Source organism: Mizuhopecten yessoensis, unplaced genomic scaffold, assembly GCF_002113885.1.
Source record: "Mizuhopecten yessoensis strain PY_sf001 unplaced genomic scaffold, ASM211388v2 scaffold3377, whole genome shotgun sequence".
Lineage (NCBI taxonomy): Eukaryota > Metazoa > Mollusca > Bivalvia > Pectinida > Pectinidae > Mizuhopecten > Mizuhopecten yessoensis.
In genome coordinates this window covers 40,401-66,756 of record NW_018405014.1, presented here as the reverse complement: position 1 = coordinate 66,756, position 26,356 = coordinate 40,401, and the positions used below count along the sequence as shown (strand labels likewise).

The 26,356-nt window shown below is 35.3% G+C and overlaps 1 protein-coding gene across 1 annotated transcript in view; it reads left to right on the top strand.

Moving 5' to 3' along the window:
- Positions 1 to 5,767, top strand: part of LOC110447440 (MAM and LDL-receptor class A domain-containing protein 1-like) — a 55,132-nt gene extending 49,365 nt beyond the window's left edge. Inside the window, exons 33-40 of the mRNA XM_021493137.1 lie at positions 513 to 673; positions 1,008 to 1,089; positions 1,427 to 1,540; positions 1,878 to 1,969; positions 2,610 to 2,742; positions 3,720 to 3,895; positions 4,679 to 4,760; positions 5,575 to 5,767. Coding sequence (XP_021348812.1) covers positions 513 to 673; positions 1,008 to 1,089; positions 1,427 to 1,540; positions 1,878 to 1,969; positions 2,610 to 2,742; positions 3,720 to 3,895; positions 4,679 to 4,760; positions 5,575 to 5,579 — 845 coding nt within the window. The 3' untranslated portion in view covers positions 5,580 to 5,767. The remainder of the gene's footprint in view (positions 1 to 512; positions 674 to 1,007; positions 1,090 to 1,426; positions 1,541 to 1,877; positions 1,970 to 2,609; positions 2,743 to 3,719; positions 3,896 to 4,678; positions 4,761 to 5,574) is intronic.
- The last annotated feature ends 20,589 nt before the right edge of the window (positions 5,768 to 26,356 follow it).

Genomic DNA, 26,356 nt, shown 5'->3' with positions numbered 1-26,356 from the left:
CTTTCTTTTACATGAAAGGCCAACGATTTTATAGTCATGAAATTTGAAACCATATTTGAGCATATTTTCTGAACAAAACGACTATGTCCAAGATTAAGTATACCGAGGAAGAATTTGAAAAAGGAGATTTATACCTTTGTTGTGTTCAGTGTGCGATGATGTTCGAAACTATTTTGTTGATTCTCATAAGTGGATCATTTAGATTCGTTGTCATTTCTGTGGTTCTCTCATTGATAAAATAACATTTACAATACATTTTAATGGCAGGTTTGTTCAATGAAGCAGAAAATGCTACCCTTCCGGAACATCTGGTCTTATCTTTTTTGTCCTTTTTAAAGAGTTTCTCTTTGATTCGTTCATTTGTACATTGTTTGCCGAAGTTTGGTTGATCTTGAGTTCCAATTACTGTTTTGATGACCCTTTTAATAGATTCATGATTGGTATTGCCAATCTTGTACAAATGTAATAACAGTTTGGTTCATCGTTTCGTTTTATGTTCGTCGTCGATTTAGCGGCCGACCGGTGTTTATTTTTCGACTACCACATGCACGGGAGTGGTATTGGCACACTAAACGTGAAAGATGGGTCGTCAGACTTATGGTCCCGATCTGGAGACCAGGGCAATTCCTGGAACACTGGCGCCGTCTTCTTCCCCTCGTCATCATCTGTATCGGTAAGTCATCATTGATGTAAACTTCTCCCTGCCGACATCTGTAGCAGTAAAGGAATACTTTATATTCGAGTAAATTAAATCATTTTCCATGAATGTACATATTTTATTTATATTAGAAATGCATTTAACATTGCGAACTTTTCCATTTATAAATCTCTCAGTTTTTTGTTTGTTCGGCTGGGGATAGGGGGGTTGCAACGGTGTATAAAGTTTGTTACTTTCTACATGCACTTTGCTGTACATTGTTAACATCTTCTGGCATTAAGGCGTTGATTAGATTATTAAGTACGAATAATCGGCGTTCCTCTGTCTTATTCCATGTGTTTGTATATAGCCAGTGTTTGAGGCTGTCCGAGGACCGTCAAAGACCAGCGACATAGCCATCGACAACGTAATGTTTTCTCTTGGAAACTGTGGTGAGGAAGATTTTTATTTAAATTGTTTATATAAAAGCAATTAGACTACTGATATCGCTAACAACTGGCCAAATAGTGACGTCAATACGACGAAACGACTTCTTAACTAACTGTCAGGAGACAGGGGAAAGTAATAAGTGTTTATAAACATATCTTACTATGTTCAAAACAATTAGGTAATAAGTTTATATATGTTATCTTGTCAAAAATAATGGTAGTTCAATATCCATACACAATGCGATGAATCACATATCCTTGTGTGATATTAATTTAAAAACACATATTTTTTTCTTTTGAAAACACAAAATTAATCTGCAATACATGAACCTCTGTTTAGGTTGCCGTGGTGACCCATGTCTCAATGGAGGAACCTGCAATGATGCAAATAACGCAAACGGCTTCACGTGTAGCTGTACGTCTTCCTTCGAGGGCGATAATTGTGAACAATACAGTGAGTATTTCTGTACATCACACACGTGACGTCATACCAGATACACGTATATTGTTTTATTTCTGTAGAAAGACTTGCAATTTCTAATAAAACCCTTTAACGGTGATTTACTTAGTACTGTATTCTGTATGATCGATAGTTATCATAAATCCCTCAACTGTGATATTAAAAAACATGGTATGTAAACCTCACGTTGTACTTTGTCCATACGTATAATTTTGTGATATTGTTACCAGTTGTTGACACCAACGTTTACTTTCTGTCATAAGTAAAAGTTAAAGAACGTTTACTTTCTGTCATTAGTAAAAGTTAAAGAACGTTTACTTTCTGTTCTCAGCGGTGTCTGTCATGTCATGCACGCTGGAAGTGGGATCAGATTGCTTTTTCAAGCAAGATAAAACTGATGATTTTGATTGGAGCCTGGCAAATGTAAGTTTATCTAACTACGATACTACCACCAATATACATATACTGTTACTTGTATACATAGTTTACCCCTAACTTCCAATTTTTTATTTGCCATAATAAGTGACATGTTTCTCTAGCTATATACAATATATATGGGTTAAGAAGTAATATTATCGGTAGCATCCCTATTTCACTGGATCCTTGTAAACCTATGTTTCATGGATACGAATTACTTCAAGTTTTATATGGGGCAAGGAAGTAACTTTTACAGTGTAGACAATATTATGTTGTCAAATCTTCGGAGCAATCCGCTCCTTTATCGAGACACAGAAAAAAAACCCACAACAATTGCATTATATATATAGTCTGTCTTCCCATAAGTTCCAATCTACAATGTAAATATAAATCCGCTGTGATGTCATATTTCACTTTATCTTCTTACACATCTACATTTAACAATCCTAAAAATCACCATTTTTTGAATTAATAAATAAATTCAATTAATCTCCAATCTTAATCATGACCTCTCATATTTTAAGTTATCCTATTTTTCAAATTTACATATCTCGGAAACACCTTCTTTTTGTCTCACAATTCATTTCTCTATATCGGTATAACAAATTTGGATATGGAATTTATTGTGAAAACTTCTTTTGGCTAGGGACCGACTCCTACCCTCAACACTGGGCCAACAGCTCCATATACCGGTAACCGCTACGCCTTCATTGAAACCAGCTCACCCAGGTCTAACGGAGACATTGCCAGATTGACCACAGAACATCTTAGTATGACACGTAAGTGTTGACCACATACCAGACAGACATGTCAAGTGAGTGTTCACAATAGAACAGATTAGCATTTTCTGTACTTCAGACAGACATATCCAACGTCACACCCCGTGCCTGATTTTCCTATCTCGTCCAATCTGTCTGGTACTTTAAGTGTCATTTCGCGGAATTTTTACACAGCATTTCCTTCAGTCGTGCTTTAACGGCTCGAAATTGACAATCTGCATTGCAAAAATTCTGTTTTGTCGTTCCAATATTTATTGTTATTGTAAAAAAAAATGATTTTGTAGGTAAATATAATCTACACTGTAAATTACTTCTTCGTTGTAAGGACGGACTACTTTTTATGCGGAATCATTCAAATTGAGCTTTAGTAGTGCAGAAGCCATATTTAGTTGGGGCCCCAGACAGGATACTTTTAATCTTTAGCAAAAAGAATAATTTTTGCAAACTAAAAGGTACGAGAAAAACAACGAGTGCCTGTCACTGTGCGAGATCGGTTATCTCAGTCTTGGGCGAAGATTCTGTAACATCCCAACCTAGGCTTAACTCCTCGGTTTGGACTATGTTACGTAAGCTTAGCCCTCGACTGATATAACCTTATCTCGCTCAGTTACAGGTAACATATTTTATTAATCACGTGAGCATTATACCAGACCAGTATGTCACGTGAGTATTCAACGTACAGAATAACAGATCAACATTGCATATTTGAAAATCTAAAGCGTGCATGTTATTTACATATCCTGCATACTATTTCATAGTGACACTGGTTTCCAAATCATATTTCAATTGAACAAGGACATTTTCAAACAAATACTAATAACTGTTAAGTCTCTTCATTAATTTATTTTGAATGTAAATATTACTTCGTTAAAATGAAATATACATAACGAATAAAATGTTTAAACTACACTATCAAAAACTAGTTTGTCTAACCTTCTTAAATACCATCTAATGTGAATCTATCCTCACTGTTCCAGGTGGAAATCGTTGTCTTCAGTATGCTTACTACATGTACGGATCTGACATTAATCGTCTTCGCGTGTTAAGTGGTGGTCGGGCTGGAAGCAAGAGGCCACGGCAAACAATTACCGGGGAACAGGGAAACAGTTGGGTTATGGTCAAAACAAATATCCCTGCGGCTGATGACGTGGTGGTAAGGAAATTTGATTTGCAATTAATGCAGCAAGACTACAATTAACTAACATTTGGTCCCTACTTTATTATATACTAACAATGGGGCACTGTTTTACTATATGCAAACAATGGGACACTCCTTTATTATATACTAACCATGGACACTACTTTATTATATACTAACCATGGACACTCCTTTACTATACACCAACAATTGAACACTTCTTCACTATATACACACAATGGTACACTACAATATTAAATACTAACAACGGGATGGGACGCTTCTTTATAAAACACTCACAATATGGCACCATTTTCAAATTACTGCAATGTGACATTACGCAAAATACAAAAATGTGACACTTTCTGGAATTTACTACAACCACCCTAGATACACTTTAATCGGTTAAATTGTTGATTTTAATAGAATGCAATTCAAATAAAATCTAATAAGGAACGTACCATTAAAGATGAGCAACAACGGAAAATTGTTAACGATAACGTTTAAAGCTGCCACAAAAATGATTTATAACTTTGAAATACATGGCATCTCTAAAAAGGGTTCCACACAGGTAGAGAGTTATCAAAGGTATCTTGTAACCTTTACAATGTATTGATAGCAATTTTAAAACATGTACTATGATTATGTATTGACAACATATTACCAATGAGCATGATGTGTCACGTAAGGTAAACGAATTTAAGGGGGATAACTCTAAAAAAAGAAATATCATTTTTAGTTACTGATATTATAGAATAGACAGTGAAGGTGAAAACTTATCAGAATTTTTTTTTCCAGATCATGATTGAAGGCCGCCGCGGGACTGGCAGTAAAGGAGACATAGCCATTGATTCTTTAATCTTGCAGACAGGAACATGTCGTAAGTTGTGTTTTGATGAACATTTTATTCGAAATATAAATCAAGTAAATCGGTAAAGATTATAATAATTCATAAATGTAATAAGCTACACTGATGATTAGTTAAAAATAACAAAAACTTCAGTGGTCGATGATGTGTTGTCAACTTCAATCGACAAAAAAAAGTTGAAAAAAAACCAATAGAATAATTATCGGCTAATTTAATGGTAACTGCGGGGATCCCGATTTATTGTTAATAAGAGGTCTCAGTAAATGGCTACTAAGGGGTCCCAGTTTATGGTTACCTAGGGAACCTCAGTTTCTAATTACCTAGGGGCCCCGGTTTATGGTTACCTTGGGGAACTCAGTTTCTATTTACCTAGGTGCCCCGGATTATGGTTACATAGGGGGCTCTGATTTATGATTTCCTAGCGTGCCCCTGTTTAAGATTAACTTTGGAACCCCGATTAATGGTTACCTCGAGGACCCCAATTTATAGTTAAGGCAGTTAAGTGGAATTCATCCAAAGCTCAAATTTGTAAATAAGTTGAAAGCGTCACCGTTCTACCTATAAAGGCTAATGATTTTCGTTCGCAAGCAGTGTTTGTAATAATAGGAGGACATTTTGTTTTCAACCAGCCATCAAGAAAAAAAATACCAATGAAATTTGTCCAATTACTGCTCCATTCTTTTTTTCAAATTATAGTTGCAATTTTAGAGGAACTACACGTTATGTTCAATAGCTGAATTATTGATATAAAACTTCATGCACTGACAATTACATGAAAATGGTCTTGATTTGTCGATGACCTAAATCTGGTGTCGTATCTTTTCAGCCTAAAGTACTCACCACTGGAATGCTGATTAAATGGATACATTGAACGACATTAACGCAAAGCTGACAACTTCCGCAGTTTGTGAACGGATTGTTATGTTTGAGTTTGTGGTACGGCCTTCAATTGGTTGCAAGACTTTAATTTTTCTGTATTTTTTATATGAACCTCCTTGAAATATATTATTTACACATTGCAAAAAGTCTTATTGCTTGTTTGTGTTTTACGTCCTATTAAAATATACAGTCATGTAAAGGAGAGCTAGAGTACCCCAGTAAAAAAACACCGACCGGCGTCCAGTACCTGACGACTGCCTCATGAAGGCCTCGAACCCGTGACCTAGTCTTGGAGGACTAGAGATCGGACACGGCTCTGTGTTGTCTCCTTGAGCAAAATACTCTACTCCGCTTGTCTACTTAGCTGTAAATGAGTATGTGGTTGGGCAGTGCTAGAATTGTTGAATGCTAGCTGCTAGCGCCGAAATGGTAGCTCCGGCTGTATGCTCCCCAGGGAAAGATGAGCTGGTTGCAAAGACCCTACGAACACGGATAATTATTTGTGAACCGCTTTGAGACGTCCTCCGGACTAGGTTGTGATAAAGCGGTATATAAGAACCTCTAATTATTATCATTATTATTATTATTATTACAAGCTAACCGGTAATAAGATTTATATATATATCTTAAATGCCGCCGTGACTATTATCCATAATTATGTGTATTGAAGATTTTAAAGAAACTGTAGTTAGGTATACATGTAACAAACACTAGTGAAAGCAAGTGTGTTTTTTTTATAAAAGCAATGGATAAAGTCTTGAGTGTAATCAGCCCAACAGAACTCAAAATATAAGTAGTGCATTTTATAAACTGATTCTCTATTCATATAGTAACAGTGATAGAGACCTAACACCCGGGCCTGGAAAGTTGTCCCAAGCAGGCACTTTCTTTGAAGAAGCACTGTATAAAGTCAAGAGTGTAATCAGCCCAAGAGAAATCAAGATATTGTGCATTAGTGCATTAAACAGATTTTCTATTTAGAGTGACCCATTGACCTTTGACCACTGGACCTGAAAAGTTATCCCAAGCAGGCACGTTCTTCCAGGAAGGACAAGATAAAATCTGAGTGTAATCAGTCCAACAGAATTTGAAATACAGTGCACAAACTGATGTTCTATTTATAGTAAGTGACCTTGACCTCTGATATCAAAGGCTGAAAAGCTATCCAAAAGGTTAAGCAAACATTTTATTACACTGCATAAAGTCCATGTATGCACACACACAAGGTTCTACACTTAAAGTTGATAAGTTGACTTTAATATTCATATGTTTTTTCTGTATGTTATTACTATCTCCATAACATATTGGATGAAGTTGCTAAGTGTTTAAATTGAATCAGTTGATGATTTTCTATGTATAAAGTTTGACCAAAATCCGTGAAAGAATGAAGCTGCTAAGTGTTTACATTGAATAGAGACGGGACAGGATGATTTTCTATATATAGCAAATGTGACCTTGGCCTTGACCTTGGATCCCTGAAATACAAAGATGTCCGAAGTATACCCAAACTTGACCTTTGTATAAAGTTTGACCAAAATCTGTTAATGAATGAAGTTGCTAAGTGTTTACATTGAATAGAGACGGGACACGACGCAACGGGACAGGACGGGATGCCGGGCGCCGCACCAGGGCCAAAGCTCACTTGTCCTTGGCAGGTGAGCTAAAAACAGATAGAAGGACAGACGGAAAATCTGATTACTAAAGATGTGCAGGGGTCCTAACAACAAATTGTGTAATTGAATCGGAGAACCCCCCTTGTGGACCCCACTACTCCCCATAGGGAGCCAGAGTATTATGAGAGAGACTCTCTGTTAAACGGCATTCAGTCTTCTTAACCAAGTAATGCTCTAGACCATTGGTTTGAAAACATCATCAAGCCATACAGAAGGACTTCAAATGATGTACTGTATCAGGTGATTTATGTCCTCGAACAGCCAGGGTCATATGAGGACGGGTGTCACCTATAGAAGAAAGCTGCAATTCGAAGGAAGTGCATGTGTTGACGGAACAAATACAGTTACTTATAAGAATTTCCTATGTGCAAAGGGCTATAACTCCAGAAAAACTAGAACATGGACACTGGATTCTAACTCAAACTGTAATCCATTATACATGTATACTAAGTTGCAAATAATATGGAAAACAGTTAATTATGAGAATTTCCTATGTGCAAAAGTGCCATAACTCCAGTCAAAAATGGAATTTTAATACATGGTTCAAACTCTGTAATCTATTATGATAAAGCCACAAACAAAGTTTCAAATTGATATGGCAAGCGGTAGCGAAATAAGTCCAAACAAAAGTTTATTTTGATAATTTCTTATGTGCGAAGGGCCATAACTCCAGCAAAAAAAGGAATGTTTACACGGGATTTGAACTCAAACTGTAATCCATTATGACAAAGCCACATATTAGGTAACAAATTGATGTTGCAAGTGGTAGCGAAAAAAAGTCTGGGAAAACATTAATTATGAGATTTCTTATGTGCGAAGGGCCATAACTCCAGCAACAAATGAAATATTGACACAGGGTTTGGACTCTAACTGTAATCCATTATGATAAAGCCGCATACTAAGTGGCAAGTGGTAACGAACAAAGTATGGCAAACAGTTAATTATGAGAACTTCCAATGTGTGAAGGGCCATACATGTAACTCCAGCAAAAAAATAAAATATTAGCATGTGATTCAAACTTAATCTAATCTGTAATCTATTATGATTAAGCCACATACAAAGTTACAAATTGATATGGTAAATGGTGGCCAAACAAAGTCTGGAAAACTTAAATGTGACTGCCGCCGCAAATGACAATGTGTGATGACGGACAGACTGATCCTTAAGTTTTCGCCATGCTTCTCAGGCGGCACAACCAAGGAAAGGCAGAACAGTGAAGAAAGAAAGGAAAGATTTAAGATCCCAAGTGTGTTGCAATGGGGGCAGAAGATCTATTTTGGTCTGTTCAATGTCCCCCAAGTAGTAGACATGAAAATAAATCCCCGATTCTTAAGGGGGCGAACTTTTAGCCCCTCCCCCATGTACATTGTATGTAAATTATGTTTTGATAGATTCGATGACTCGAGTAGAAAATTGTTTGATTCATGTAATCTTGAAAAAGAAAGTAAAGGGACATAACTCTTTATGTAGACTCCAATATAAGTAATTTGTGCTGATCTGACAGATCTGTCAATTCAAGATCTATCTGTACACCAAATTCAAGAAGAATTACACATTATTATATGTTTCGCATGTCTGAAATTGTCTGACATTGTCAGTATGGTAAGTTTTAAGCAAAACTTCAAAACTTTCTAAAATTTCTGGATGTTTTTTTCCAAAAACAGCGGGAAGAAAATCTACATTTTAAAGAAAGTGGTAGCTATGGGAGCACCCTATATATGTTATAAACAAAAAAATATTGGTACCTTGCAAAACAAAAAGCAAATTTCGCAAAACCACCAATTCTCAAAAATCACCTAAACATGACATATTTTATCTAAAAGGAAACTTGGAACTTACAGAAGTAACAAACTATATCCGATATATAACAGAAAAAAATGTGAGGAAATCATGTGAGGGACACAACTCACAGAAATATTATCCAAAGGAAGACAATCAATCATAACCGCACAAATACTTAGAGTACCTAGCAAGTGTTCCTAGTTTAAAACAGAGAGTATGAGTATTACTTGAAACAAATTTTAAAATTATATAAGAAATAATTCTCAGGGACACCATCTAAATGAAAATTAATTGATTAATATAACAGTCGAGATGCATTAAAAATCCTCCCCACATGGAAAGTAAAACAAACAATACAGTAAAATGTTCAAACCCGGCGTGCATGGTGTCAAGTTTCACCTTTTGGCCTTTTGTAACTTTCAGCTTTCTTGGCGAATTTTGTGCATTTTTAAATATCTCTCATTCTCATCAGATGTATATGAAGTGCATAACAAATGGAAAAATAAAAATATGAATGATAAACTGGCAGAATAAGATGTATAGGAAATAAAACAAAAGGGGCACAACTCTTCAAGTTCATGAAAATCCAGCCCTTACTTTCTTCTATTTTTAGGATGATTGCATACCAAAGTCAAATAACTTTGCCTACTGCAACTTCTGACAGGTCAATGACCCTTGATGAGACTTATTTAGCTGTCAAAAATCAGACCAAAAAATACTGCAGTACAATTTTATGTCAACTTACGTATTAGTGGATTTTAACACCACTGTAAATATGAATGTTGAACAGAAATATTTTAACATTTAAGCGAACACATTTTTTTTACAATCCTTTTAACAACAGATTTAGGGAATGAAGGGTTTAAATGTTGTTTGTTGATGCTTAGTGGATCGAAGAGATACATGTATAACATTTTTTTGTTAAACACAGATTTCTAAAAGATATGATTAAGGTTTCAGATTCTTTTTGGTTACCAGTATCTTGTGAGGAAACTCCATGTATTGTAGCAGAAAAACGTCAACAAATAATATGAAGTGTAGTGCAGTTACTATAGAAAGCTCAAATCCTGGTATATATTTGTAGTAAAGTTGTCAAAGAATCAGATATTTGGCAGACCTTTCTTATACATATGACTTAAAAAGGGTTGCGAGGATTTATAAAACCCAAAAAACAAACTGATTCCTATCCCTTATTCCGTCTTTGCGTATTGCAGAGTTATCTTCTCTTGTGAGCAGGTATTGATTGTTACATCATTTGTTTGTGAGAGTAACGTCATCAATTTTCGAGAAAACGACGTAATTATCTCACACAAGCCAATGATGTAACAATCAATACCTGCTCACAAGAGAAGATAACTCTGCAATACGCATAGACGGAATACCGAGAACAGTGTGGAAATATAGATGAACTGAAGGTATTGAAAATAACGTCAGGTAATTCGAGTAAAATGGACTTCCATCATAATTTTACATATTCATAATGTGTTTATACAGACTCCCTTAAAAAAAACACATTCCATACATGTTTTCAGCCTTGTTCTCTAAGCTTTCAAATTATTGAACCTGGCACAGGGACAAATTACCATCCTATGGTCCCCATTTTTTATATCATACATTATATAATACACATATATTAGAAACTAATACCAAGTTCCTGTGCATGTAAATAATAATGGCGGCGCCCAGTACCAAGTTGCCTTGTCGACTATATGTCATGATTTATGTAAAAAAAACAATGGAGGACAATACTTAAAAAAACATTTTCTGTATATGATCAGTTGGTAGTGATAATTGACCATATTCTAACTGTAAATGATAACCAAGGGAAATACATAGGCGACCAGTGCTGAAATAATCTTGAAAGTTTAAAGTTTTGCTAGTAAAGTGTCTATGCAAGGTGGCAGGGGAGGGAAATTAAACACAAGGCTAAATCTGCCAAGGTTGAATAGTACAAATTTAAATTATGAACCCTTGGCTATTAAAGATGGTGAGATAACGAGGTAAGTTCGTAAAATAAGATGTGTCTTCAGCAGTATGCTCCAGTGAAATTACACTATAAAGTCAGCATCGGTCCTGCGCTATCACAAGGAGACAAACATGAACATACCATAGACTCCAAAAACACAAATTAAATATGCACAAACTCACCACACGCATGCATCTAGCAAATGGGGGAGGCCATCCTTAAATGACCATGTATAGCTGTTGATAGGACGTACATTAAACAATACTAAATCAAACCTGAAGTTTATTTTGACATAAAGATCTTATTTATTTGGATAATTTCATGGAAATGATGACTTGTTATTTTAAACAAATGATTTGCTAATTTCAGCTTGCATGCACTGTATGAATGTTATTTTAATAACATTGTACCCATATGAATCCATGATTGTCGTGAAGTGGTGCTTTATTTGAATTTAATACATTTGATGCTCTATTACCTGACCTGGAACGCATTCGTAGCCATACCGAGACAATACAATACTGTGGTATAACTGAATATATATTGTGTACATAGTTTAAGCGTCTGCGAGACCAGCTGTTCTAACTTACAAACGTCCAGGTGACGAGAAAGAACACGAGAGAAATGTTTTTGACTTTTGACAGGAGCTGTAGGCAATTCACACTTTTCAATTTGTACTATTCTTCTTTTTGGATAACAACGCTTTAACCTGTAAGCGATAAATACATCACTGGCGTCAATCCGAGCAGCATCAATACTTAAAACGTCTTTTAATATTAACGGCTACCAAACTCTTGCTCCTGTCCCAATCACCTGCCCTCTGGACTGGCTTTTAAGTAAGTTGTTTAAGTGCCAAATTTTGTACAGCATGATTATTTAGCCTTTTTATCTTAATCCATCCAACGTAGGTATCTTGTGATAAAATTTGTTGTTTGTCTTACACTGTTACAATGTTTTACCATTTATATATATATATATATATATATATGTTTGTCGAAATACAAGCTCCTGAGAGCTTATAAGCTTATGCTATGACATATATATTCAACGTAAAATAATGATTCTTGTATCTTGTATTTTATCAAGATAATATCTTAATTGACCTTTGTATTAATTATTTACTAAATACTTATAATACTACATCATACTTTCCGGAACATCTAATATGTCATGGTCGACTATTACTTCCAATCCGGTATTTCCTTTGTTATGGTATGTTAAAAGAAGTAAATTTTCAAACTGAAGAAGGCTTCCAATATTTTAAAGAAGATATATACCTTCTTCAAGCGCCTATGTATAATCTTCGGCACGATGAAGGACATAAGTTAACTTAAGGTATACTGTTGATGCCGACATGTGCAAATGTATGTAAACTGTAAAACGAAAGTAGGTCTGCGCGAACGCAAACATTTAATGCTGATATTTCCGCATAAATGTCAGTTAGTACTTGATGTGATAGCAATGGATTAAACGAGTGTTACCTTGTGTTGGATTCTAGCACATCAGTGTCTCAATACATACGGTATTACTCTGTTAATGTTCGATAAACGTCCGTTTATTATTACTGTCCTGATTATGATGTGAGCTATTTCCGGGTCACGTTCTCGTATCAAGTGCGCTTCCGGTTACGTCATAAAATGCAAAATTTATTAATAAAAGATAGTTTAAAGAATAAACTAGTTAATAAAACAAATATCAATACATTGTAAATATTATTTTCTTGAATGTTTGCGAAGCAGACGACGTTTGATCATAATCTGGAAACTAGAACATTTTTTCCAAAAAAATGTGTTTTAACATTTGAAAGAAAAAAAATTGAAGGGGAAAAAATAAATTTGTTCTTTTATAAATTAATGAAAGTGATACAGAAAAGAAATATAGTAAATAACTGATAGTAAATTTATCAAAAACATCATCCTTAGAGAGTATGTTCTGGGCACGATCGTTTAGAAGCTTTGCAATACTTTAAACTCTTTCAAACGCGCATCAGCTCGAGATTAGGTCCTGTTTACAAAATGGCGACTGGAAGTAGCAAGGCGGATTAAATTGGAATTTAAATTGCGTTTATTTCGGCAAGTAAGCATTGTTCACAAGCCCATGTGGTCTGTTCATCTAATTTAGTCAAGCTGTACTCAAAACAGTCGTTGTTTAGTCGCTAGGGTCATTTACAAAATAATTAGGATTATTATATAAACTTATTGTAATTATTATTCACTTATTTCCCTGTTGTGAGGGAGATCTGAAGAGTTGTTTCCCCCGAGATAAATCATGTTAGGCGAAGCCCGAGGGTAAAAATAATGTATATCGGGGGAACAACTCTTCAGGTATCCCTCGCACCAGGGCAATAACTGTTTTATTATTCCGAAATTACATCTGTGGAGTCTGTATCATATACACATAACACATAATATATTAGGCAATATAACGATCCCCTGTGTTGTCACTGTTGTGACTGACCTGTTTGACCTTGTACACTTATTGCCCTGGTTGGAAGGAGATCTAAAGAGTTGTTTCCCCTAGATAAATAATGTTTCCCGAGGGCGAAGCCCGAGGGAAACATGCATTATCGAGCGGGAACAACTCTTGAGGTCTCCCTCACACCAGAGCAATAACTGTTTTATTATTCCGAAACTCCATCTGTGGAGTCTGTGTTATAACAAAAATAAATCAACATTAGGCAATGTTACGAGCCCCAGTGTTGTCACTGCTGTGACTGACCTGTTCGCCCTTATTTCATTAGGTCTGGTAGGATATAAATAATATAGGTAATATACTACAAATATCCACCACTGTCAGTGTTTTGATTTTACATCAAATTTAGCCAATTTTTTTTTGTGGTGTCGTCCGGAACGCATCGGGCGTTAGAGAGTCTAACAAATAGAGAGACAATTCGTCCGATAATGTGTGAGAGGTTCCGAGAGGGATACTCGACAGGAAAATGGATCGCGCGAGGGATACTCAATGTTTTATAATCCTGTCATGTGATGTGTTTAAACCAATCAGACACGCTGTAAAATCGATGAGGAATAATGATATGTCATTAGTTCTGGTAGCATATATATACTGCAAATACCTATCACTGTCAGTGTTTTGGTTTTATATCAAATTAAACAACAAAAACAGTCCTTCAAGTTCTTCAGCTGTTGGATGGTGGAATCGCCGTTCGCAGTCTTTGTTGATGGTGTCGTCCGGAACACATCGGGCGTTAGAGAGTCTATATAAGAGAGACAACTCGTCCGATAATGCGTGAGTGGTTCCGAGAGGGTTACTCGACAGGGAAAATGGATCGCGTGAGGGAGACTCGATGTTTTAAAATCCTGTCATGTGATTTGTTTAAACCAATCAGACACGCTGTAAAATTAATTAGGAATGATAATATTATTTGACCATCGTAGTAACACAGAATGGTTCAATACTGTTTATGATATACAATATCATTGATAGGCAGCATACATACAAGTGAAATATTTAGGCGCGATATTAGTGTAGAAACTATGCGGAAATCATGAAGGTACCAGCAAATAAATGTATAACTTTATTTTCTATGAATTATAAACCATAGACACTCAAATAACCATCACTTTAACTGTTTGAATATAATAACAACAAAAACACCTTGATACTTGTCATAACGTCTTTGAATTTATTATCAGTAACTAAAGTGATGTAAGCAGGTATCAATATATACGAACATATCCAAAATCATACACGCACAACCAAACCAAGAATTAGTTTCGATATTAACAGTTTCAAATCCACGATTATACATGTTTTTTTGATAGATCAGAAACAATGCAGACGAAATATACAAAGTTTATATATGTTTCTTATTAAGCAGAAACAAAAAGGAACAGAAACATAGCCACTTAAGGTAGGATTCTATTATTTAATATCAGGAAAATACAACAAGAACAACATTGGTTTTATTTATTTAAAAAATATATAAACAAGTTATTGCAAATTATATTAATCACTCTTGAACAATAACAAGAACGATAATAGATATGGTAGTGAGAATCATCGGGGTAGCAAACAAACACATGTTATATAAACTAGAGGAACAATAATAGTTGTGGTAGTAAGATTCAGCGGGGTAACTAACAAACACCCGTTAGATAACCTTGATAAGCAATAATAGCTATGGTAGTGAGAATCAGCGGGGTACCTTAAAAACACCCGTTAGGTAAACTTGACAAGCAATAATAGTTATGGTAGTGAGAATCAGCGGGGTACCTTACAAACACCCGTTAGGTAAACTTGGCAAGCAATAATAGTTATGGTAGTGAGAATCATCGGGGTTTCTAACAAACATCCGTTAGGTAAACTAGAAACCAATAATAGTTATGGTAGTGAGAATCAGTGGGGTGTCTAACAAACACCCGTAAGATAAACTATAGAAACAATAATAGTTATGGTAGTGATATATAGTAGTTATATACTAGAAAACAAGAATAGTAATGGCAGTCAGAATCAGCGAGGTAGCTAACAAACACCCATTAGGTAAACTTGAGGAAATACTTAATAATTACATCTTACAATTTTAAATAGGATTTTTTTAATCCATGTTCTCAGTGGTTTTTGTGAAGACACTCCTTACAAAAGGGATATCTTTCACACTCTGATAGCTATCAATTGTGATGCTTTCACAGTGTGAAACTATTACTTTTGCTTTTGACAAATCATAAAGACAATTTCTTTTCGGTTCATTCAAAGCTTCCGTTAGTCTATTCGGATGCAATTAAAGTATCGGTAGAATAAGCGATTGTGATGATAAATCATTGTACATACACTAACAAATTAATTAACATACACAATTCAATAATTTAAGAAAGGTTATCTTACTAACTAATAACACAAAACCGATAGAAGTTTGTAAGTTAACATATCCAACGAAGTCTTGTCGTCAAGCGTAACATCATTAGAATAAAGCGCCAAAGATTACGCTATTTTATCCCCAACGATTTCGTTCGTTGTATCTACATTCTCATTGCAAAAAGCTTGTTAAAAAGGTATCATGCATGTGCTCATGTAAATCGGTGACTTTCACTGATCACCAAATTTGATTTTGGTAGAGGATGATATACTTTGTCCAAAGATGTTCAAGGGTAAACAAGAGACCCATGGGCACCTGATTTCTGATACATTTATACAGAGAGTTGATTTTTGTTTTTAAAACATGAACAGAATATTATTCAAAGCGACAAAAAAACAATAACACCACCTTATTCAATATCTAGCATACAGATTTAAGACTGAAAAGTATTTGAAACTAGCACCTCTGTTTCTAGACAAGGAAAATGAAGAAATTTTAGCACACTGGCTCCTTTGGGCCCCGCCCTACAGCCCTTGTGGGTAGGGCTTGCTCAAAATTTTCAAAGTATCAAACTGTCAACTCAGAGTTATAATTCCAATCAAGTTATCAACATGTTATATCCAAAGTATCATTTGCTAAAATAAACCATAATGAATTGTGATTTTCCCTATATAAACTATAGTAAAGTTTACTTCCTCCCCAAGGGAAAACTTGAGACCCCAGGGTCATGAAATTCACAATTTTGGTAAAGCACATTAAGACACTTTTATCTATGAAGAGTATATGATTCTACCATATCTGGGTCTTAAAAAGAAGATTTTTAAAATTTCAGTCATTTTGACCCTTTTTGGACACACCCATCAGCCCCTGGGGGTCAGTCAGGGCTGATATGTGCATACCATCAAAATGCTATCAAATACTGATAATCCTAACCCAAATTGAATTTCATTCAATGAAAATTAAACAAATGTTGGTCCAAAATGTGATTTCCCTATATAAACTATAGTAAAGTTTACCCCCTCTCCAGGGGGAAACGTGAGACCACAGGGTCATGAAATTCACACTTTTGGTAAAGCACCTTAAATCTCTTCCATCTATGAAGAGTATTTGATTCTACCATATCTGGGTCTTGAGAAGGATTTTTTTGAAATTTTAGTCAATTTGACCCTTTTTGGCCCTGCCCCTCAGGCCCCTGGGTGCTTGGGACAATATAATTCAAATTTTGGTTGACCTTTGGCCATGGAAGGTTTCTGCAAAATTTTATTGAAATTCATTTAATGGTTTTGGAGAAGAAGTTGAAAATGTAAATTGTTTACGGACGCACGACGGACGACGCACGACGGACGACGCACGGCGACGGACACAAGGCGATCGCAATAGATAACCTGAGAATCTCAGGTGACCTAAAAAAGCAATTAGTTCCATCATTTTAATAGGAGGCATTCACTAGGAACCAAGGCTAATGCGAAAAGTCGGATGACGCTACAATGTAACTTTGAATCGGTTACGCTTGACTGCGCTAACTTTAAGATGACATGTATAGAATATTGCTTTTTCAGTTTGGAGCAACACGTCTTGCGCCGTTTTGCACAGTTGCCATCCCATTAACAGTCCACGACAACCGCTCTATGCTCTCCGTAATACCAAGTCGTCATTGGCTGGTTTGGTTTGGTTTGGTTTAGTATTGTTTAACGTCCTATCAACAACTATGGTCATTTAGGGACGGCCTCCCATGTGTGCAAGATGCATGCGTGTTGTGTATGCGTGTGTGTTTTGGGAGGCTGCGATATGTTTGTGTTTGTCTCCTTGTGATAGCGCGGAACTGATGCCGACTTTATAGTGCTACCTCACTGAACCATACTGCCCAGCACCCAGCATGACACCCAACCCGGTCACATTATACTGACAACGGGCGAACCAGTCGTCCCACTCCTAAATTCCTGAGCGTTGAACAGGAGTAAAACCTACCATTTTTACAGACTTTGGTATGTTTGTTTTAATTCATTTAAATCTTGAAATAACCCAGCTTAAACCAAATTAAACCATATGCATTATGCTGTTATTTTGTTATATCACTAGCAATACGATGCAGATAAGCACATATTATGTTGATGGATGCAGAAAACCAAATAAAGTTTACATTTTACAACATCAAATGACGTAGGACTCATTAGTAGTATATGAATATTTCGATGCAAAAACTAAATATTATACTGCACCATATGGTCAGTTTGTCCTCTTCTGACACAAAAGTGGTATTAAAGGCCAAACGAATGAAAAAAAAACAAGTTTAATGTGGTTCGAAACTTATGTAGAAATACAGGCCAGTTTTCTTAACTGTGCAGTTGTCTTGTTTGAAATTATTAAATAAATATAATATACAACATTTAATATAGCGCCCTATCTAGCTAACATAAGCCACTCTAAAGCGCTTTACAGTGCATAGAAATACAATTTTATACAGTCAATACAATTAGCATATACATTAATCAAGACAATATTGAGGAATATTCAGGCGCTAACTACTAGTCCTATGCCATCTGGCTAATACCTCCCTATGTGTGTATGCCTGTGTGTGTGCTAGAGATGTATTGTGTTCTGTTTGTAGTGGGACTGTGCTTCCAACGGTATCATTTATAGTGCCATCTCACTTGAATACTACAGCACAGAAACCGCAACACCCACCCCAGACCATTGTATACCCCACCTGGGTTGTTGGAGTTGTGTGGGCAGGAGAAAAACACTTTTTCTGAACCCCGGCCGCCTGCCTGGAAGGTCGGAGTGTTAATCACTCGACCAATCCGCCCATAATGTACTTGGGAATTACTAAGATACATGATTATATCATTGTATACGGGCAATTTGACATGCTTAATCTTTTCCTCACATATGATTGATAAGCATCATAGTTCGTTATAAGTAGAATAAAGGATGTATCCTTCCCGACTATCTTTCAATGTTTTGCTTTGATTGTCCTTATGAGAAAGTGTGTTAGCTTGCTTTTCTATTAAATCTGTCAAGGGTGAGACAACAATCACAGACGAAAGATCATCAGGATAATTTGCAAAGTGGTTTTTTTCTTTTAACAAGAACAATCTCAAAGGTTTCGCTATTTCCACCTCCAGCTGGTGCACAAAATAAAAATTATTTTCCTGATGGGATATGTTACAACTGTTTTTGATATTTCATGATAGCTTTATCTTTTGTGATATAAGATATGTATAACATATTAAAACTTGGCAAATATGTACACAGTTAAAGGAAACCCCTCCTGCCCGATCTCAAAACTGTGAATTCAGGATAATACACATCACAGCTACACCTAATTAGCAGTGAATCCAGGATAATACACATCACAGCTACACCTAATCAGCAGTAAATCCAGTATATTACACATCACAGCTACACCTAATCAGCAGTGAATCCAGGATATTACACATCACAGCTACACCTAATCAGCAGTGAATTCAGGATATTACACATCACAGCTACACCCAATCAGCAGTGAATCCAGGATATTACACATCACAGCTACACCTAATCAGCAGTGAATCCAGGATATTACACATCACAGCTACACCTAATCAGCATAAACTCATTAATATGATATCTGGTTGGTCTTCCTACATTTATCACTTTTATGGGATTTTTTCCAGATTTGACCACACACCTTAAGTTTCAAACTAATTGGATATAAACTTGTAGAGAAATGCTTCCTCACAATAATTTAGGGCTAGTGACCAGTTTAGAATAATTATGACAGGTTGACAACTGACTTGTGTACATTTATACATAAAACCCCGGAGAACGTCTGCTGCTGGTTGGTGTGGATTTTGGAATAGCTATTTATGCTCTATATATTTTGATGCCCGGATTTCTGGAAGAAACGTAAAATAACATACGTGTTATATTTACTTGAGATGGCCGACGATTTTTTAGTGTATGGGAATTATTTTCCGTTTAATTGCAGGTAAGTGACACACAAAAAATTAAAAATGTTCTAGAGTTCAATCGCTACTGCGCGATAGTTTATCTTGTAAAGATATGTTTTATCAAATAATTTTATTGAACTGTTAAATGTACCTGCATGATTTGATTGGGGGGTAATCCTTTGTCATTGAGTTTCTGCACCATATATTTTCTGGCGCTGCGGTTTGTAAGCCGTTTTCCCCGAGGAGTATCTCCCGACTTACTTGTCAGACCTAATAACAGAATGATCACAGTTTAATTTTAAATCTCCTGCAAGTGTAGGCTAGACATCTAAATACATTACAATATAGAACATTTATTTTTATTTTATTTATGTATTTAAATTCATTACTAAGGTGTGCCTGGGATAGTTGTCAATAAATCGTGACAAATGTCATCATTTTAGTAGAAAATATACAATATTCGGTGATTATTTTACTATCATATTGTGTGACTCCACATATTTCTTATAACAACTTGAACAAGCGAACGTGACGATTGCCCTACACATGATATTTACATACGTCACGACACTTCGAAACCAGATGATTGGTCGATGTGGCCAAAATATATTCAGTGTTGTGTGACATAGAGTAAGTTTCTAGTAGGTCAATTGATTAAGGGGAGGGACCTTATCTGGATGTTTTTGTTTACACTGAATTAACGGCGTGTTTGTGTAGGTAAAAACAACATTTTTAAAGTTATTTTAGCATACCTGCCTTTTCTGCCATTGTGGTCATAAATTTATGTTTATTCCAACTGGCTGACATTTGAACCATTTGCTGGATTTCGCATTCACATTTTTAGGATTAGAACCCGGTCTTGTTTTCGTCTGACGTTCATGGAAGTCAATATATTCATTATTTTCCGAATCTTTACATAATTGTACACGACCCATCACATATCTCGATGTTCAGTAACACCGCATACCAAAAAGAATAGTGTTTTGCAGCCAAATTGTTCGTAACAAACGTTCAGGGCTACTGGTCCCCAGTTGACGTGATTCATAAAGTTTATCAATATCTTTGCCTGAAATGGCATCAGCTCTCCTATCTAGATTGCCTTTACCCTTACGTTTTAACTTCTTCTGTTTTGAACGGATTACCTCCATTACTTTTGAAAGCTCAAAGCTTGTTGTGATCTGTTTTCCGTACTCTTTTGTTTTCAAATACCGATCTATGCTGCATGCGATATTTCTAATAGATGCAGGTTCATATTCGTCGCCCTTCTGGGCCTGTATTCATAAAACCATTATCGTGCTCAAGCATGGTTTTTGTGCTCAAATCCAATTTGTTGTTCCAGTTATAAATGATTTAAAAATATATTTTGTTAAAGGTTTGGACAAAAATAGAAGAGACTTATAGCTGAATAATGTTTTTAATACTTAAATTTGACTCTTTGATCGTTGACATGATTTAAGTGAGTTACAAGACATTTTGTAACAAATCTTGTACTTTCCTGATGTCACCGTCCGGATTTTTCTTGATATTTTTGTTTACTTCTGATGCAATTCAGCCATTAATATCAAAATCGTCTAGTGAATCATTGTCGGACATTTCTCTAGAACTGCAGCGAATATTTGAAACGGATGGGGACATGTATTTGACAGTTTCTGTTACTGTCATAGATTGACTAGCCGTTTCTGAGTCACAACCTGGCGTGATAACGGGACGTGGGGGAACGGAACATTTTCAGACACAGTGACAGACCGTGTTTGGGTTTCTTGACCTGGACACGACGGTATGGCGTCGAACCGATATCTCGCCTCTGTAGCGATTTTGCCTGAAACTAACTCAATTCCATAGCGATCAAACCTGAAAGAATCATCTTCTTTTGATATTGTCTTAATCACCCCTTTTCCCGGATCGCATAACCCCTCAAAGTCACCAACATTTGCCGGAAGCCCGTCTTCATGCAAAGCAGCCATGTTGACAGCAGACGACGTAAACAAAACAGCACGTGGCACAAAGCGCGTGAAAAATTGAATCCCGGTCAAAGTTCATCTTCTCGACCAATCAAAACTCTTGATATCACGTCATATACCACGTGTGGTGTAACTCCATGTCCAGTCTCCATGTTTATTCAATGATCTGAGAGTGGAATAACACAGTGTATTAAAAAATAAGAAAGCAGAAAACCGAAATGAGGAGATATCCAATGTTAAAACGAAAGAACATAATAGTGAGAAAATATGAGCAAGAATTCATGAGAATAAGAGATTTGTATTCTTTAAGCTGGAAAAAGGGGACAAAAAGAAAAATGATGTAATAGAATTAAAACTACAGACTGGGGAATATAAAGAAGATATAAATTTCATACGACAAATACAAATACCGAACATATACGATTTTACTTAAAACTTTTTACCTCTGACAAGAAGCCGCAAATATACGGTTGGACCATGTGAAAAAAAAAATCACAAAAGAGTAAAGTATCGCTATGGAAACTGGATTAAGTAAGGGGGATTATTTAAAAGTATTAATAAAATGGTGAAGATGGCATCGTATCAAAAAATCTATCAAATATATTTGTACTTTTTAAAATAATTATTTTTCAATGTCAACGAAATATGAAGAACTAACAAATAGCGGAATCACAGTCTAAATGTACAAAAATCGAGAACGTAAAAATATCAAAATGTTTAGACAGCTGACATTGTTAAAGGTGGATCCTCAAACTATAACGAGAAGGTTCATGAATATAATAACCAGAAATCATTCATCCGGATTAAAAAAGATTTGTTCTTGGAAGAAATATTGCTGATACAAATAGGCAATTACAAGATATGTCTGATAACACAAAACTAGCAAATGAAGGAGCTTTCATTTTCTTAGATCAACAAAAACACTTTCGATAGGGTTGAATGGGGGTGGGTAGAAACATATCTTGAACGTTTTAATTGGTTAAAATACTTGAGTCGGTAAAAATGCTATTATGAGATGCTTAGACAAGTATCAAGAAACATGGTGCATACTTCAATATATCGCGATCCGCGAGGCAGGTGCGTCCGATCGCGCCCGATCGCGTTTTATCATTTAATCGGAACCGTTATCCTTCTCCATCTGCAAGAAAAACACAAAGGAATCACATTTCCGGGTCAAATTGAATCAACGATGAGTATTTTTGCAGACTCTTACGTTTTGAAAAAACACGAAAAGTCGATACTTGGATACTTTGCAGTTTTAAACATATAAAAAGGAATCAGGTTCGAAAATTATCTACATTTTCTATCCTTAACGTTGGTAGAAAGAACTATAAATTTTCCAAATACAAAGCAATAAATCGGACATAAACAAATATAAATACCTGTAGTGTCTATCATGGGCACGCAATCGATAATGATACATTATGGAAAGATATATTTGCGTACAAGTATGGAAAGCGAGAAAACTCTCCCTATTTGGAAAAAGAAAATTTATTATATGTAAGGTAGGTTAAGAAAAAGAATATCATGGCATACCAGATAAATATTTGAAAGGATTAAAAGAGGAATTTCTATCGATTGGGGTAAAATATATTATTATAAAATTGAATGTAGTCTGTTCAGAACAATCAAAAGGGGGAGGGGTGAATATAATGGATGTATCACTATTCATAATGATCATACAAATAAACTTGATATACAAACCTATGCTAACAAACACTACTACATGGAATGATATAGGAATTACATTAGTTGAACTGTTATGCAAATGTTCTGACACCAATTTCTGAATCGTGCTCTCTCTCTCTCTCTCTCTCTCTCTCTCTCTCTCTCTCTCTCTCTCTCTCTCTAATAAAAAGACGCATGTTCTTATCATATACATTTAAAGGAGGCTGCAAAGGAGGTTGTGAAAGAAACTGCTAAAGCGGCTGGAAAGAAAATTATGAAGGAGGTTGCTAAGGAGACTGGAAAAGAAGCTAGGAAGGAAGCTGCTGAGGAGGCTGGAAAGGAAATTGTGAAAGGAACTGCTAAGGAAACTTTTAAAGTAGTTTCAGGTTACGCTGTTCAGATAACTGCTAAAGCGGCCACAAATGAAGTATAGTTTGTTAAAATGATTATATTATGTGCACCTGTTCAAATGTATGCTTAAAATATTCACCTAAACTAAAAACCTTAATTCTGATAATGTGACCTTACCTAAAATATGATTAATTTGTTTTTCAAATTTAAAAACATAGGATTTACTTGTTCGTTGTGATTTACAGATTTCTTCCTTGTTATATGTAAGACATCTTAAAATGAAGAAACTTGTTTATGACAATAAGATAAATCCCAATGCACCAGATCGAAAAGCTGCATCACACACGTCAATATATTATCTAAATTACTAGGAAAATTTAAAGTTTAGTCTTGAATATTTTTTTAGGCTTTTTCAGAAATTGCTTAAACCTCATTTTGATAGTTTACCACCTTGCACTATTCTAAGCCTATCCTGCTCATATTGAACATATGCATTGCGTAAATGGATTTAATTCTCGAAGGCTTTAGCCTGAGTGAAATATATCCATTTATGCAATAAACAGGTACAATTTGGGACGTCAGATAAATACAAATGTGTAGTATTGTAATAATTACACATTTTAATTGTTCTTTATATCCATTTTAGCTAACCTGGCCCAAAGGGCCATATGAGTTTATGCAATAGCACAGCGTCCGTCGTTCGATGTTCGTCGTCCGTCAACGTTTTTCTTAAGACGCCACCAGTACTTAACAATCAGTGGATTTTGACCAAATTAAGCTTAGAGCATCTTTGAACAAGGGTTTATTAATTAATTTTGTATAAACGGATTGTATGGTCCTCCAAGGGAGAGATTGGCAGGTCCTAACAGGGGAAAAATAGGTAAATTTTCCCAAAACATTTCCTCCTGTTACAAAGGAGGGATTTACCCAATATGTGGTCTAGAGCAACCATGACCGAATAGCTTTCAGTGTTGTATAAATGCAGGATTTGGACTTCTTTGGGACAGAGCAGTGGACTCAATAGGGGGAAAAGAAAAATCTCCATAAAGTTTCAACAACATCCTGGAATATTTTCCACGTTTTCCTAAACCAAAGGGACTATTTCCAGCTATGTTAAAATTACAAAGTACCCTGCTCCCTCATAAGTTTTGTTTCAGAAATGCTACGAGATTTATGTTGCTCTTTTAACTGTTTTCAATCCTTCATAATCTGGAGTTATTACTTTTAATAACTCTACTAATTGGTAATATGATTAATTAACTTAACTACAGCATGGGGGTCGAACAATGGAATACTAGCCTGAAAGTATTTTTCTGAAAAAAACGTATTTTTTGCATCGTTATACTTTGGAAAGGACATTTTCTTTCATGTATTGCTTACATAATATATTTATCATCCTGAATGTGAGTTTAATCGTACATTTTGTGAAAATTTTAGTATAAAATATAGGATTAAGCATTCTTATTATTCTTATATACCAAATATTTTAATAGTATAAAGAAGTGATGTTTTTTCAAATATGTATACAGAAATTCAGTCCAAATAAAGTGGTAGAAATAATTCATTTTTTTTACAACAAAGTACCCTGTGTACCAAAAAAGGTGAATGGCCTAAGGTACCTCCCTCGCGTCCACCAAAAAGCAATGCAGGTAATTGGTAATGAAATTAGTTGCAAGCCTATACTTCAGTGCATGTTAGGTCACAAAAAATAACAATCAATTTAGAGATCAAATGTAATATCCTTGTCACTTTTTAGAATTTGTTATTATAACTGTTGTTATTATTTTTTATACATTTTATCATCAGACTTTCGTTTTTACATTGTTTAAGGGGAAATTGCATACTCATTTGTTAATATCAATCTCATAATGAAAAGTAAATGTATTGGTGAAGGTCGCCATCGTATCTTCGAATACATATCATACTCTTGCATCTTGCAAAACATTATCTGTAAATGACAACAGCTGTAAATACGGCGTCTAAAGTTAAGAATATATAAAAACAAAGTAACAAACAAACATACAATCTCTGAGTTCCATTGATATTGCAACGAAACTTTCTGGGAATCTGACAACTGATTAGGCACTAGAAACAATAGTTTGGTGATCATCTTGAAATGAAATAAACCAACATTTTTTTCCCAAACAGGTTCTCTGTTGATTAAATATTCATTCCATCTAAACTGGATCAAATATTTTCTTCTTTTCTGTTAGTTTTCAGTCATAATGATTAAACTATACACATAGCTATGGATTCTGATGTATAACCCATATGCTCATTTGATCCCTTCTTTGAATCTGTTTCACCACATATTTTGGGGAATATTTTTGTCACTTGTAGTTTATTACCTAGTCCTTTTATAATCAAAATATCCTTGGAATATAAAAGTTATAAGATACTCATATTCATACTCATATTCTAAGATTAACACATGTATGCCTATAAATTATCCTTGCTTGAGATGGCTTCCTGCTGTTGTTCCGTCTGTAAATATCTGATAACTCACCATAGCAAAACATTTTTACATCTATACTGTTGCATACGAACCTAGTTTTGGTTGAATCAAAAACGTTCCTTCAATGC